This window comes from Zingiber officinale, chromosome 8A (genome assembly GCF_018446385.1).
Source record: "Zingiber officinale cultivar Zhangliang chromosome 8A, Zo_v1.1, whole genome shotgun sequence".
Lineage (NCBI taxonomy): Eukaryota > Viridiplantae > Streptophyta > Magnoliopsida > Zingiberales > Zingiberaceae > Zingiber > Zingiber officinale.
The window spans coordinates 28,765,750-28,781,587 of NC_056000.1; the positions used below are offsets into that span (position 1 = coordinate 28,765,750).

Consider the following 15,838-nt stretch of genomic DNA (forward strand, 5'->3'; position numbering starts at 1 on the left):
TGAGTTGTGTAATGTATTTTATATGAACTTCACTTTAAATGGAAACTGAGTTAGTTAATTATGTATTGACGGTAAAGATGGAGTTAATTAATCCATAGATTAATATCTCAAATGGTTTCCGAGATAGGCATGTACAGTTTGAGCTACAACAAATTCTGCAACTCTCAAAGATCAAATCATCACTGTACATCACATAATCTTAATTCAGAGCTTCCAGTAAATGCCAAGCTTATGGAGGATGCCTGCGACGACTGCCCAGAACAAAATCTCAGCAAAAATCACATAAAGTAGCGTTCCCAATCTCTGTGAGTGCCAAACTCTCACAAAAACATGCTTTTGAATCCAGTGCACCTGCGTGTTCATCAAATATTCAGTTAATTCTAGCATTACTTTTACTAAAAACACAAAATGTTCATGAATGATTATTGTTTTACCAGGGAATTGTTTGGAGTTTCATAGTACCATCCGTTCACAAAGGCAGGGAAGATTCCTTGTGCTGCCATCACAAAAACAAGCATTGCGTTCATGCCTATCCACTCCAGCCACAAGAATGGTGCTCTCAAACCCCACACATCAATCTGAACAATGAATGATGAATAATTATATAATATTTGTATGAATTTATATATTGGGAGGATTTTAGATGATCATTTTAAGGTTAATTAGTGTTGAAGTAATTTGTGGTTTTTCCTTACCATTGCATAAAATGCTGAGAGAACAAGACCTGCTGCCCCAGCTGTGACACACACATAGCTGAAGCTGTAGAGTTGCTTGTTGAGGGGAATTGCTGCCATGGCAGAGCACCAAATTAGTTGTTAGCAAATTGTTTTCCTTTTAATTCATATCGACTACTAGTTCTTTCAACTCCCAACCTTTATTCTTAACCTCAACTCGGACTATTTGGCACAAGGAAAAGAGAGTATTACCATTTGAGAAGTGAAGAGTGAATCCACAGGTTAGAAGTGCAATTCCCATCACCAACCAATGCTTCAGTCTCTCTGAATGATCCTGATTATTCAGAGCAAGAGGATGGATAATTATTGTCATTGAAGTTATTTCCATGAAAAATTTGTTAAAAATTGAATACAGTACTTTAACATGGATTAAGACATGGCCATAATGAACTCCAATGGTTCCAGAAAGGATGGCAGATACTGAACTGTCAACGACAAGACAATTAAGATGGTATTAGATTGTTAATTCTAAATTAAACATGTTTTTTCTGCTTAAAATGTGTTAAGTTAAGCCAATAATGCTTACGAACCTCAACAAGCCTTCTGGTTCAAAAGGAGCCAGACACCATGGAGCTGCATCTTCTCTAAGTGGGCCCACGTTGGGTGAACTATGAGTACATGCCTGCGCATTTTCGTCAATAACTGCTATTATTATTATTATTATTATTTAAAAAAATAAAATTAATTTCACCTTGGATCTTATCCAAACAGGTTGTGAATAAAGATGGTTTAGTCCCCACACTGATCTGTCCACGTACCCTACTGCATTGCAAGCGGGACCCAGGTGCCCTCTCACTCCACATTTCACCTGAAAAATAATTATCAAAATTTTATTTTTCAAGATTTATTTATTTTTTAAAAAATAAAATAAAATAAAATTGATAGCATACGAAGAATCTCTTCCCGTCATTGATGTCTCCTTCTGCATGGTAAACGAAGCTCCAATCTGGAACATACACTGAGAAGGTTGTGACCATGTAGATCACAAAGGAAACAAAGCCAAAAATCCTGAAAATAAATGAATATTAATTTTAGGGGTAGTAATATTTAAAAAATGGCAGAAAATTAAAATGAATATTAACAAAAATATATATAATGAGATTTTTTTTTTTTTTTACCATTGCCAGCGATAAGCAACGAAGAGAGCCCAAGGAGCGTCCGTTATTTTTGATGGACGAATCTTGGTCGTCAAAACCTCGACGAGCGCCACGAGCAAGTAAACCAACGCAATTCTCTAATTTACAAATTGAAAACAAAAGAGAGAGAGAAATAAATAGACAAAAAATTTATTTATATAATTGAATTAATTATTATGTACCTGAAGAATTCCAAACCATCTAATTTTCTTCATATCGACGCCATAGGAGAGGTCATCAGGAGCATGCGAATATCCACCTTCATTTTTTTCATATACAATTAAAACCTTAATTATTTATCATATTACTAATAGACTCCAAATTTCGTGGTGATTATGGGAAAAAGAAGCATGATGAATATTTAATTCACCTTGTAGGATTATTCCCCAGAAGAGAAGTTTCAATGTCCTGATAATTATCTTCCTTATTGCGGCAGGGACTTGTGAGATCCTCTGCAATAATTAAAAGTTCAAGGTTCGTTTACTAAAAATTCGCGAAACAACCACATTTAAAGGCCTTTGACAACCTAACAAATAAATAAATAATTGAGGATGACAATTCAACTAAATCATATTTTAAATAAAGATGATATATATTATTTTATTAACTATATATAAATTTAAACAATATATATTTATGAAGTAGTCATAAATGCAAAATTTTACGAGTGTAAAAATAATAATTTGAAAAAATATGTAGTGAAAATTATCATATTGTACTGTATTTCATAATTGTACGTACCTTGAGCGCAAGAGCAATTGCGACGCCAACGATAAAGAGGAAGAAAGGCATGACGAAGTCTGCAAGCGTGCAGCCATTCCATGGCGAGTGATCGATCCGCTCGTAGGCTCCTCCCGCGTCATCCACCAATATCATTAACTACAACATCGATCGCAATGATCGAGATATATAAAATTAAATAAAAACAATAAAATTAAAATCATGGATGCATACGACTATCGTCAAGCCTCGGAAGGCATCCAAAGATGCAACTCTTTTCCTTGTTTTACTGCCGCTGCTGTAGCTCTTATCCTTGGCTGCTGCCTCTTCCTCGTTGTTAATCTTCTTCTTTGGATCACCTCCACCCTCTTCGTCGCTCACTCTTAACGCAACCTCCCCGATCTCCTTCTTCTCCTCCATTAATAATTCTCTTCTTCTTCCTCGAGGCCAAGCAATTGAGCAATGGCGTTACTGAATTGTAGCAGAGTCTGATCAGTTGCAATAAATATACAGGGAGTTGGAGTCTGCTGCAGTAGACGCTGAGATCGGCGTTCAAACGTCTCGGCCGTCCGGGGGGATTAATTAATAGCTAGATATTGATGGCGGCGTAGAAGGGACGAAGGGTCGGCCGGCGGAGGTTGTTCTGTTTGGAGAGTTGGAGTTAGAATAAGATTACGTACGCACGTTCGTTGGGAACATTTGGCGCTTTTTGTCTTTGCTAATTGGAATGTTTTGACATTTGTCAAGTCGATCGTTCGATCTACATTGAAGATGAAGGGTTAGTGCATGCTTAATTATAATAATTTGATGTCCCATGGCGTAGCACAGATGGGGAGTGTATGGTTCTGTGGCTGAAAGGTCCAGGGGTCGATCCCCGGGGTGTCACTGCCTGGGGTTAACGTCTCCGTCATGCACTTTTCACCTGTGTACCTGCATTTACCTCCCTCCATATCCGTGGGACCGGCTCTAGGGGGGCCGCTGATGTGGCGGTTCCACATTTTTTAATTATAATAATTTGATTGGTACTTTTATAATCTAATTAATGTTAGGTTAACCACTCAAATTGTCTTTAATTATAGCGGATCATGTCTGAAAGTCGACAAGATGAATGCTGAGGATGTGACGCTCCTGTTGACTTCCGGTGAACTTTGCTCCGTCCTGCAACACAAGCAGCGTCAGTGCCGGGTCAGGGAAGGGGTCCCCAGTGATGGCCCTCCGACGCTCAAGTCTGTCGAGAATATAGATTATTTAGGAAAGCTCTGAGGTGTAAATTATGCTAGCTAGCTGTCTTGATTATTTTTAGCAAGCTTTAATTAGCTTTAATTAGCATTAATTAGCATTAATTATTCTTAATTGCTGTAAATCATTGAGTTGTAATTATGTTGTAAATTATTATAAATACAATCTCAATAGGAGAGATCATTATGCCCTCAAGTCATCTCTTTCAAGTTGGTATCAGAGCCATCCTTCCCTGTCCAGAAATTTCTTAAGCCAAAGCCATGTCTGAACACTCCAGCGAATCCACCACCATTCCTCAGTCCTCCTCACATCCCGCCCAGATAACCACCATCAAGTTGAACGGCGACAACTTCTTATGGTGGTCGCAATCAGTGAAGATGTATATTCGGGGCCAAGGAATGATGGGCTATTTAACAGGTGAAAAGAAAACTCCATCGGAAAAAGACCCAATGTATGCTACATGGGATGTCGAAAATTCCATGGTAATGACATGGCTCGTAAATTCCATTGAAGAGGAGATTGGCGCAAATTATATGTGTTTTCCTACGGCATATGAATTATGGGAAAACATAAATCAGATGTACTCTGATTTGGGGAATCAGTCCCAAATCTTTGAGTTGACTCTCAAACTTGGTGAATTGCGGCAAGGAGAAGAACCGGTCACCAAGTATTTCAACTCCTTGAAGAGGATCTGGCAGGACCTTGATCTTTTTGATGCATATGAGTGGAAGAATGTTGAAGATGGACAGTACCACAAGAAAACAGTGTAAGGCAGTCGTATCTTCAAATTTTTTGCTAGCCTCAATGTTGAGTTCGATGAGGTAAGAGAAAGAATCATTGGTAGGAGACCACTACCATCCCTCATGAAGTCTTCTCCGAAGTTAGAAGGGAGGAGAGCCGGAGGAATGTTATGCTTGGCAAAAAAGAACCTACGACTATCATTGAAGGTTCAGCCCTTACCTCTACAGGCTCAAACATACGCAGAGGCACTGCCAATCTACGTAAACCAGAAGAAAAGTCAGTTCTATGGTGCGACTTTTGCAACAAGCCACGTCACACCCGAGAAACCTGCTGGAAAATTCATGGCAAACCTGCCAACTTTAAAAGCAAATCAGGTGAGAAAAATGGACGTATCTTTCCCACTGTGAATGAGGCAATGACTACTGCCAGCACCATCACAAAAGAGCATCTGGAGCAACTTTTAGCACTGTTAACTTCAAACCCATCATCCAGTACTCCTAATGTTTCTGTGGCGCATACAGGTAACGAAATAATTGCCTTTCTATGTGGTTTCGGAATTTCTGCTCCATGGATAATTGATTCTGGAGCATCTGATCATATGACCAATTCCTTGAAATTGTTAAAACTATACTCACCCTGTCTTGAAAATAAAAAGGTTAAGATTGCAGATGGAAGTTTTTCACCTATTGCCGGAAAAGGTTCAGTCCAAATTTCTGAGAATATAGATCTTAAGTCTGTTCTCTATGTACCTAAACTTACATGCAATCTTCTTTCAGTCAGTACATTATCCAAAGACTCTAACTGTCGTGTAGTTTTTTGTGACTCTCATTGTACCTTTTAGGACCGGAGCTCGGGGAAGACGATTGGCAGTGCTAAAATGGTGAATGGTCTTTACTACTTTGAGGACATTTTACCTAGTAAGGAAATTGTGCAAGGACTTAGTAGTATTAATTCTCTTTCTGTTTATGATCAAATAATGGTTTGGCATTGCCGTTTAGGTCACCCTAGTTTTTCATATATGAAACATTTATTCCCTGATTTGTTTAAAAATATGAACCCCTTAGATTTTCAATGCGAAAGTTGTACTCTTGCAAAAAGTCCTCATAAAACATATGTCTCTAGACCTTACCTTGAATCAAAGCCTTTTTACTTATTCCACAGTGATGTGTGGGGACCCTCAAAGGTAACTACATCATCAGGACAAAAATGGTTTGTAAGCTTTACCGATGACCATACTCGACTCTGTTGGGTTTTTTTGATGAGAAACAAGAATGAGGTTGAGAAAATTTTTAAAGAATTCTACAATTTGATTAAAAACCAATATCAAACAAAAATAAGTATTTTGAGAACAGATAATGGTACAGAATATTTCAATCAATCTGTAGAAATATTTTTGAGGGAAAAAGGCATCTTACATCAATCAACATGTCCTGATACTCTAGAACAAAATGGAGTCTCTGAAAGAAAAAATAGGCACTTACTTGAAGTTGCTAGGGCCATAATGTTTTACATGAATATTCCAAAGTACTTGTGGGGAGATGCAATTCTAACAGCAACTTATTTAATTAATAGGATGCCTACTAGAGTTTTAAACTACATCACGCCGTTGCAATGTCTGAAAAAATACTTCCCTGAATCTTGCATCAATTCTGATTTACCCCTTAAAGTATTTGGTTGCACCGCTTATGTACACATACCTAAGAGATCACGGTCAAAATTAGATCCTAGGGCAGAAAAATGTATTTTTATAGGCTATGCTGCAAATCGCAAAGGCTACAAATTTTTTTGTCCTCTAAAAAAACGGTTCTTTATAACAATGGATGCCACTTTCATGGAAACCAAACCATATTTTACGAAAAATTTGATTCAGGGGGAGAATCTAAGGGAACCAAATTTTTGGGAGATAACTAGAACTCTTCCAAATTTGGTTATTGACCAACCTCAAAAATCTCAAAATGAAAATAATGGGGAGTCCGAACCCATAATTGTCAACCATGAAATTGGTCTATCAGAAAAAGAAATACTTCGAATGAAAAAAAAACCGAAATATCCTTGAACCTTTGGTTTATTCTAGGAGAAATGTCCTTGGAAGAAGTAGAGATGAATTAATCATTCCAGCACAAGCCTCATTGGAAGCCCCGGGCGAAGGAACACTGAATACTCCAGGTACCTCCTTTTCCCCTAACTCACATGAAAACTCCACTTTACCTATTATTCTTGAGTCTACTAGTCCAACATCAATTGTTCCACAAGAAAATGACCCTGACAACCTTGACCTCCCCATTGCTTTTCGAAAAGGTATCCGAACCTGTACCAAACATCCCATTGCCAGATACATAACCCATGATCATTTATCCGAATCACATAAGGCATTTACTATTAATATTTCAAAACTTGTTGTACCTAGAAATATTCAGGAAGCACTGGAGGACAAGGATTGGAGATTAGCAGTGTTTGAAGAAATGAATGCCTTACAGAAAAATGGTACTTGGGAAATTGTTGAAGCACCTAAGGATCAAAAGATAGTAGGGTGTAGATGGCTCTTCACTATAAAGAGTAAACCAGATGGGAGTGTAGAGAGATATAAGGCAAGGTTTGTAGCAAAAGGCTTTACACAGACATATGGAATAGATTACCAGGAAACATTTGCTCCTGTCGCAAAAATTAACTCAATTCGAGTTCTTCTGTCACTTGCGGTCAATCTCAAATGGCCCTTATATCAGCTGGATGTTAAAAATGCCTTCCTAAATGGAGATCTAGATGAAGAAGTACTTATGAGCCTCCCTCCAGGTTTTGAAAGAAAGTTCGGAGTCGGAAAGGTGTGTAAACTGAAGAAGGCCTTGTATGGTCTAAAGCAATCCCCAAGGGCATGGTTTGAACGCTTTGGCAAAGCTGTGAAGCGACTTGGTTATGTTCAAAGTCAAGCTGATCACACCATGTTTTACAAACACTCAAAGGAAGGTAAAACAGCTGTGCTTATTGTATATGTTGATGATATTATCCTAACAGGGAGTGACTACAAGGAACTTGAAGAACTTAAAGGAAAGCTTGCAAAAGAATTTGAAATCAAGGACTTGGGAGTGTTAAAATACTTTCTTGGCATGGAGTTTGCAAGGTCCAAAGAAGGTATATTTGTCAACCAACGAAAATATGTCCTTGACTTGCTGACCGAAACTGGTATGCTGGGATGTAAGCCAGCTGAGACGCCTATGGAGCCTTACGTCAAACTACAACCAGCAGCGACAGAATCAGTAAAGGAAAGGGAGCGCTATCAAAGACTTGTCGGGAGACTGATTTATCTATCACACACTCGGCCTGATATAGCATTTCCAGTAAGTGTAGTTAGCCAATTCATGCACTCGCCTGGGTCTGAACACTTCGATGTTGTGTATCGGATCCTAAGGTATCTAAAGAGAACACCTGGTAAAGGACTTCTGTTTAAAACCCGGGGACATCTACAAGTTGAAGCTTACACTGATGCTGACTGGGCAGGAAGTCTAACTGATAGAAGGTCTACTTCGGGATATTGCTCGTTTGTGGGTGGTAATTTGGTCACTTGGCGTAGCAAGAAACAAAATGTGGTAGCTCGAAGCAGCGCAGAGGCTGAGTTTAGAGCCTTAGCTCATGGAATATGTGAAGTTTTGTGGATCAAGAGACTATTATTGGAATTGAAGATATCAGAGTTGGCGCCAATAAAGATGCACTGTGACAACAGAGCAGCAATTTCAATTGCACACAATCCAGTACTTCATGATCGCACAAAGCATGTGGAAGTCGACAAGCACTTCATCAAAGAAAAAATAGACAATCATGTGATTAGTGTGGACTATATTCCCACCATTGAACAGGTTGCTGATCTACTTACAAAAGGGCTACACAAGAGATAGTTTGAATGTCTAGTAAGCAAGCTGGGTATGGAAGATATCTTTAAACCAGCTTGAGGGGGAGTGTCGAGAATATAGATTATTTAGGAAAGCTCTGAGGTGTAAATTATGCTAGCTAGCTGTCTTGATTATTTTTAGCAACCTTTAATTAGCTTTAATTAGCATTAATTAGCATTAATTATTCTTAATTGCTGTAAATCATTGAGCTATAATTATGTTGTAAATTATTATAAATACAATCTCAATAGGAGAGATCATTATGCCCTCAAGTCATCTCTTTCAAGTAAGTCAGTCTCCGACGAAGCAAGAATTAAGAAGAAGAAGTAATAACAACTGTGACGCAACAGTAAATATCGCATGTAACACGCATACCTCCGGCGATGCTTGGACCCCCCCCCCCCCTTTATATAGACTTATAGAGCTCCTGTAGCACGCGTGCACGCTTCAAAGATGGACATGGGTCTCAAAGCTTTCCCTGAAAAGATTAGTCAGTAAAGTGTCCCTGACACAGTATCTTAACAAGCCGAGCATATCTCTGAGATGACAGTGGAAGCTTCCGTCGTACGATCCTTTGTCTGACTATGCTGCCTGTCAACGACACTAGCTCTCAAAAGGATATCAAAAGATATCATGCTGTGTCCGTTGCTTGGCCGAGCAGAATAGCCGCTTGGTCGAAATTCTGTTATCCACATGTTGTCTGTTGTCAGGCCGAGGGGGATAGCTGCTCGGCAGGAATTCCACTGTCGTCATATGTTGCTAGGCCGAGCGGAATAGCCGCTCGGCAAGAAGTCCACTGTCCTGATGTGTTGCTGGGCCGAGCGGGATGACCACTTGGCTGGAAGTCCACTGTACGCATGCTAGGCTGATGTTAAGTTTGTTGCTCGACCGATATTGAGTCTGCTGTTCTACCGATGTTGAGTCTGCTACTCGGTCGGGCGGAGGATTTGCTCAGCCGAAGTTGAATTCTGTTGATACCGGGTCTCGCTGTCTGGCCGAGCGGAGTAGCCGCTCGGTTCGGCTTCTACCCATCATTCTCCTTTGAGCGTCGGGTGTTTGGATGTTTAATTTCCCGTGTCGAGGGCGACGATAGGTTGGATTTTTCTCCCTGGTCGGGGCATGCTTCGCCCGACCGGTCGATGCCCTGTACACGTTGACCGCCATAACTTTGTAGTCAATGTTTAAAATCAAGTAGTTAATTTAAATCATTCATGCATAAAGTTTTGTATACAAAAAAAAAATATGGAACCGCCACATCAGCGGCCCCCCTAGAGCCGGTCCCACGGATATGGAGGGAGGTAAATGCAGGTACACAGGTGGAAAGTGCATAGCGGAGACATTAACCCCAGGCAGTGACACCCCGGGGATCGAACCCTGGACCTTTCAGCCACAGAACCATACACTCCCCATCTGTGCTACGCCCTGGGGACTTAAAGTTTTATATACAAGTATATACACAACTTAGTAAGTTTTATTAGTATTTTTAAATTAATTAAGATCCTTGAATTTAGTCAATGTTTATTTATAAGTTTTATGAGAAGTGCCAAAATCCTTGTGTAAAACAAAGAAATTAAACTGGTTTGCCTCTGCCAAACTTCACAATTACTTTCAAACTCATAGTCAACATTCAACAACAAAATCCAAACAAGTTTTGTTTCCTTTTTTCTAAGAATGGCATGCTCTAATTAAGCTAGAATCGCTGCCATGAGATCAACTTATACTTTCTAATTAACAATCGATGCAAATACACTCGAATGAATAAATGAAGAAATGTATCCTTAATTAGAATTGGCATAATATAATCTATCTATTTAATCTACAGTTAGGACCGTAGGAGGGTGTATCTTTGACATGTCCGAAGGCATAAAAGCCAGGACAAGAAGCAAGATGAGAAGGCCTATAGGAAGCAGAAGCAGCATGGAAGGCGGCGGCGGCAAGGGAGGCAGCACGAGAGGCAGTATCAACATTGACGCAGCGAGGAAGAGGAGTAGAGTCAAAGATTCAATGCTGAAATAGCTCGATAGATAAGAAGAAGATATCTGATATTGCTCTTGCTGTGATCGATCTCCTGAATTCCCCATGCCGTACATGATGAGCTTCTTCCTCAAACCGATCAATTGGCACTTTTGAATGAGAGCTGGATATATCAGAGACTCAAAATGCATTCACAATTACGATCTGCTCGATCCTACTCTGCCAAGAACAGGGACAAGGAGATCGACGTGATAGAGTTCGTTTGTGCTCCTTCTCTTTTCATATATATAGATGTGGGATGGGAAATGAATTGGAGGTTTGATAAAGAAGGTTGGAAGAAAGAGAGGAGGAAAGATGCTTCAAGGAAAAGACATGGAGGGGCTGGCTTTGACTGAAGGTTGCTGCTGTCTTTATGGTCTGGGTTGGGTGGGAAGATTAATATGGAAAATGTGATGGAAAACGTGATGTGCCTCGATCTACATCGTTGGGTGCAGATTCAGTGCATTGATCCATTAATTATTTTTCGGCACGCCTTGCCCGTGCGAGTAGTACAGCGGCAACTTAAGGTGGTGGTGTACGTGTGGGCCATACAGATGGTGGGTGGCCTATTCGTGTTTGCTCTCGCTTGGCCTTGCGAATTCCTCAGTTAAAGTAGCCGAGAAATTTTTAAATAGGCAAGGCAACGTAAACTTTGCAGTGTGTATTGTCATTCTTATAATTGTCTTTATAAAACAAACTGTAATTAAATTAAATTAAAGGTAGTGTTCTTAAAATTGCAGGATATATAACTCTTCTTCGTTTATTGTTCTTTTTTTCCTTAGTGATCTCAGCCTTCTTCTCATCCATGAAAAGTGAATCAACTGGCCGGCCATAACAAGCTGTTCATTCTTTCATTGTTCAGCTAGCCATACCAAATTGAAAAGTCTTAATTTGGCACAACTTGTCTCAGTGGACGACAAAGAAAATGGAGAATTAAGGATTCAATGGGCTAATCAGACTGTTTAAAAGTCTTAGGTGGGAATGCACACGGACGGAAAACAAGGGCGGAGTCCCGTTTGTGGCTATCCGGGAGGGGTTACATGGGAGAAAGAAAAAAAAAAGTACGGAAAAGAGAAGGCTAGTCCGGGTTGACAACGGTGGAAAGAGGAGGCTAACTTGGGTGATGACGTCAACATCGGCGGTGATCCTGTCTGGAAGCTGAGAAAACGAACCTGCCGGTGTGACGTGTCTGGAAGGTTGACCACATCCCCATGACCCGGTTGATGATCTGTCCGCTGCGTTGACCAAGTCGTCTGAAGTCCTCCTCCGGTCAACTGTACCTGTATCCAGCGACCGGGTTCCCCCGGTCTCTGATACCTCGGTGCTCGAGGCGAATCCCACAGATGCATGAGTATCCAGATAATAACAGAATAGTAGTAAAATAAACAGATATCGAGTACGAGAACGTACCCTGGCCCAGGGGGCGCCCTCGGATGGATGGATGAGCTGGTCGAGCTAATGATCAAGTCGTCGTGGCCCTGGATCCGGAAAGCGGCATGTAGGCCGAGACATAATGGCTCGTAGGCCGATACGCGGCACGCAGGTCGGATAACACAGATAGCTCGTAATCATAAGAGATGCACAGAGTGAAACCCAACGACTCAATGGCCGGAACAACCTCGGCTCGATGGCCGGAGTAACCCAAATAGTATCGAGCTGCGGCTATCTGGAAGGTGACGATATCCACTAAAGACAGTGGCAGTAGATGCGAGATGGGGAAGCTGCGGCTGTCAGCGGCGACTGTGGCCGCGGGGGAAGGCAGCAGTGGCTGCCGGCGGCGGCTGTGGCCGCGGGGGAAGGCAGCAGTGGCTGCCGGCGGCGGCTGTGGCCGCGAGGAGGAGTCAAAATCGGTCCAATGGCGGCGGCGGCGATGAAGCCCGGCTCCTCTTCCTATTGGCGGCGTTGGGGTGTGGACCGGATGAAAGGAGGGGGAGTAGAGAGGCGACCGGCGGCCGGCGCCGGCAAGGAGGGAGGAAGAATCTCTTCCTGGCGGCGGACCAAAAAACGCGAGCAGAAGAAAAAAGCCCCATCTTCACTTCTCCTCCTTCTCTCCCTGGCGGCGGCTGCCACAAAACCACGAGCCTGCCCCCCTTTTTTTTCCCACCCGTGCTTGCCTTAATCCCTTAACATGCATAATGACGGAAATGCCCCTCTACTTTCTCCTATCTCCTTTTGAGCCCCTTGACCTATCCGCATCACAAGCCTTCCCTTCAAGTCTAGTCGAAGGAGGCGCGAGTCCGACTGACTGGACAATCCCTCGCCAAGGCTCAACCGCTCTAAATGCCCAAGTCAAATTGATGAACCCAATGTACAAAGCCACGTGAGCGGTCGCTATAATAACGGTGTCGCATGAGAGAACAATAGTGCCGAGCGGACCAAGTCTGTAATCGGACCAATGCCGAGCGCGCAGCCGCGAAGATACCGACCGGACGATCGAAGTGCTATCAATCGGATGGATAGATGCTAGACGGACGCTGTCGTGCGAGCGATTGAAATGATGCCGATCGGATGGATAGATGCTAGACGGACGCTGTCGTGCGAGCGATCAAAATAATGTCGATCGGATGAATAGATGCTAGACGGGCGCTGTCGTGCGAGCGATCGAAATGATGCCGATCAGATGAATAGATGCTAGACGGGCGCTGTCGTGCGAGCGATCGAAATGATGCCGCTCGGACGGCTATGAAAGTGCTGACTGCGCAGCCTCAAGAATAGTCCACGGGCGATCGTAAGGTGCCACTCAGCAATCGAGTGAACTAAATGGAATGATGCCGAGTGACTGCATCACTCGTGAGTCGATCAGAAGTGTAGCCCGTGAATCGAAGGCTCGTGGAGGCGAAAGTCACGAGCCGAACGGGCGCATAACCTATATTCTGGTTTTAAACCAGTAGAGATACTTTTTGTTCGCGACCATCGGAGATAACTCGACCCCGATCGGGGGAGATAAGAAATACGATATGCTGATAAGCTGGCTCGAGGCCAGTGATAATCGTTCAACCCCGAACGGGGGAGATAGAATATCTGAAGTTGGTCCGAGACCAGTGGCGGCCGCTCGACCTCGAACGAGGGAGATAGAATATCTGATAACTAGTCCATGCAGCGGTCTTCAAGCCGGGGGATTCACACCGGTCCGACTGCGGCCCGACTCTTGGTCGGTCGCCCGGGAGGTTTATAGTCGTCGGTCCGACTGCGGCCCGACTCTTGGTCGGTCGCCCGGGAGGTTTATAGTCGCCGGTCCGATCCTCGACTCGGTCTTCGCCGGAGGTTTATAGTCGTCGGTCCGCCTCTTGACTTTTTCGCCGGGAGGTTTATAGTCGCCGGTCCGACTCACGCTAGTCGGCCGCCCGGAGGTTTATAGTCGCCGGTCCGATCCTAGAGTGAGCCGGTCGGCCGGGAGGTTTATAGTCGCCGGTCCGATCCTTGAGGTCGCCCGGAAGTTTATAGTCGCCGGTCCGACTACGGCCCGACTCTTGGTCGGTCGCCCGGGAGTCGATCGGTCCGACTCTCGATTTTAACGACGGTGCTCGTCTTCAAGTGAGACTATATACCCGAGCGGCCCGGGCCTTCACATCGAGCGCTAGGCTCGGATACCATATACCCTAGGAACTTATCGAGCGCCGGGCTCGGATACCATATACCCTAGGAACTTTCCCTCCCATCGAGGCCGGGCTCGGATACCATATACCCAGCCGAACGGCTTCACATCGAGCGCCGGGCTCGGATACCATATACCCCGAACGGCTCGGTCTTCACATCGAGCCACCGGCTCGGATACCATATACGGCCTTCGATCGAGCTCGGATACCATATACCCGACCGAACGGCTCGGGCCTTCTCATCGAGCGCTGGGCTCGGATACCATATACCCGGCCGAACGGCTCGGCCCGTCACATCGCGCGCTCGGGCCTTCACATCGAGCGCTGGGCTCGGATACCATATACCCGGCCGAACGGCTCGGGCCTTCGCATCGAGCGCTGGGCTCGGATACCATATACCCGGCCGAACGGCTCGGGCCTTCGCATCGAGCGCTGGGCTCGGATACCATATACCCGGCCGAACGGCTCGAGGGTCTTCGGTCGAGCGACTAATACAGATCATATAATTGACAAAGAACAGGTAACAGAAAAACTAACCGAAGTCATGAGGATGGCAGAACTCTCCGACATCGTCCATCTTTACGTTCCAGATCAGGCACGTTCCCACAGACGGCGCCATTTTGATCCTGTCTGGAAGCTGAGAAAACGAACCTGCCGGTGTGACGTGTCTGGAAGGTTGACCGCATCCCCATGACCCGGTTGATGATCTGTCCGCTGCGTTGACCAAGTCGTCTGAAGTCCTCCTCAGTGAACACTACTTCCCCCGGTCTCTGGTACCTCGGTGCTCGAGGTGAATCCCACAGATGCATGAGTATCCAGATAATAACAGAATAGTAGTAAAATAAACAGATATCGAGTACGAGAACGTACCCTGGCCCAGGGGGCGCCCTCGGATGGATGGATGAGCTGGTCGAGCTAATGATCAAGTCGTCGTGGCCCTGGATCCGGAAAGCGGCATGTAGGCCGAGACATAATGGCTCGTAGGCCGATACGCGGCACGCAGGCCGGATAACACAGATAGCTCGTAATCATAAGAGATGCACAGAGTGAAACCCAACGACTCAATGGCCGGAACAACCTCGGCTCGATGGCCGGAATAACCCAAATAGTATCGAGCTGCAGCTATCTGGAAGGTGACGATATCCACTAAAGACAGTGGCAGTAGATGCGAGATGGGGAAGCTGCGGCTGTCAGCGGCGACTGTGGCCGCGGGAAAAGGCAGTGTTGGCTGCCGGCGGCGGCTATGGACGCGGGGGAAGGCAGCAGTGGCTGCCGGCGGCGGCTGTGGCCGCGGGGGAAGGTAGCAGTGGCTGCCGGCGGCGGCTGTGGCCGCGGGGGAAGGCAGCAGTGGCTGCCGGCGGCGGCTGTGGCCGCGAGGAGGAGTCAAAATCGGTCCAGTGGCGGCGGCGGCGATGAAGCCCGGCTCCTCTTCCTATTGACAGCATTGGGGTGCGGACCGGATGAAAGGAGGGGGAGTAGAGAGGCGACCGGCAGCCGGCGCCGGCAAGGAGGGAGGAAGAATCTCTTCCTGGCGGCGGACCAAAAAACACGAGCAGAAGAAAAAAACCCCATCTTCACTTCTCCTCCTTCTCTCCCTGGCGGCGGCTGCCACAAAACCACGAGCCTGCCCCCCTTTTTTTTCCCACCCGTGCTTGCCTTAATCCCTTAACATGCATAATGACGGAAATGCCCCTCTACTTTCTCCTATCTCCTTTTGAGCCCCTTGACCTATCCGCATCAGGCGGAATGAGGAGACTAGTCAGGATAACAACATCGAC

At 44.5% G+C, this 15,838-nt stretch overlaps 2 protein-coding genes across 6 annotated transcripts; one reads left to right on the top strand and one right to left on the bottom strand.

The window, feature by feature from the left end:
• Nucleotides 1-78: 78 nt before the first annotated feature.
• Nucleotides 79-14,784, bottom strand: LOC122008218 (heparan-alpha-glucosaminide N-acetyltransferase-like). 5 transcript variants are annotated; one of them, XM_042563858.1, is made up of 14 exons: nucleotides 14,598-14,784; nucleotides 2,825-3,061; nucleotides 2,612-2,749; nucleotides 2,241-2,322; nucleotides 2,053-2,129; nucleotides 1,853-1,968; nucleotides 1,625-1,742; nucleotides 1,426-1,542; nucleotides 1,265-1,356; nucleotides 1,093-1,159; nucleotides 927-1,008; nucleotides 696-787; nucleotides 435-578; nucleotides 79-351 (listed from the first exon to the last, which is right to left on the bottom strand). In XM_042563858.1, exons 2-14 carry the CDS (start codon nucleotides 3,008-3,010, stop codon nucleotides 205-207), a joined length of 1,458 nt encoding a protein of 485 aa, XP_042419792.1. In that variant the 5' UTR covers nucleotides 3,011-3,061; nucleotides 14,598-14,784; the 3' UTR covers nucleotides 79-204. The 5 variants fall into 5 exon arrangements, with proteins under 5 accessions (XP_042419792.1, XP_042419791.1, XP_042419793.1 ...); XM_042563857.1 differs by having other exon boundaries at nucleotides 2,825-3,350; XM_042563859.1 differs by lacking the exon at nucleotides 2,825-3,061.
• Nucleotides 14,785-15,060: 276 nt separating this feature from the next.
• On the top strand, nucleotides 15,061-15,729 carry LOC122010646. Its single transcript, XM_042567157.1, has 2 exons — nucleotides 15,061-15,360; nucleotides 15,402-15,729. The coding sequence occupies exons 1-2, from the start codon at nucleotides 15,233-15,235 to the stop codon at nucleotides 15,727-15,729; spliced, it is 456 nt and encodes a 151-aa protein (XP_042423091.1). The 5' UTR covers nucleotides 15,061-15,232.
• Nucleotides 15,730-15,838: the final 109 nt, after the last annotated feature.

Bases quoted from the DNA above. Each gene is read 5' to 3' on its own strand.
- LOC122008218 (XM_042563858.1), bottom strand. From the start codon at position 3,010: ATGGAGGAGAAGAAGGAGATCGGGGAGGTTGCGTTAAGAGTGAGCGAC. The intron at 1,543-1,624 runs GTATGCTATCAA...ATTATTTTTCAG, and splicing joins ATGACGGGAAGAGATTCTTC to GTGAAATGTGGAGTGAGAGG. The intron at 579-695 runs GTAAGGAAAAAC...TTCATTGTTCAG, and splicing joins TCTCAGCATTTTATGCAATG to ATTGATGTGTGGGGTTTGAG.
- LOC122010646 (XM_042567157.1), top strand. From the start codon at position 15,233: ATGGGGAAGCTGCGGCTGTCAGCGGCGACTGTGGCCGCGGGAAAAGGC. The intron at 15,361-15,401 runs GTAGCAGTGGCT...CCGCGGGGGAAG, and splicing joins GGCTGTGGCCGCGGGGGAAG to GCAGCAGTGGCTGCCGGCGG.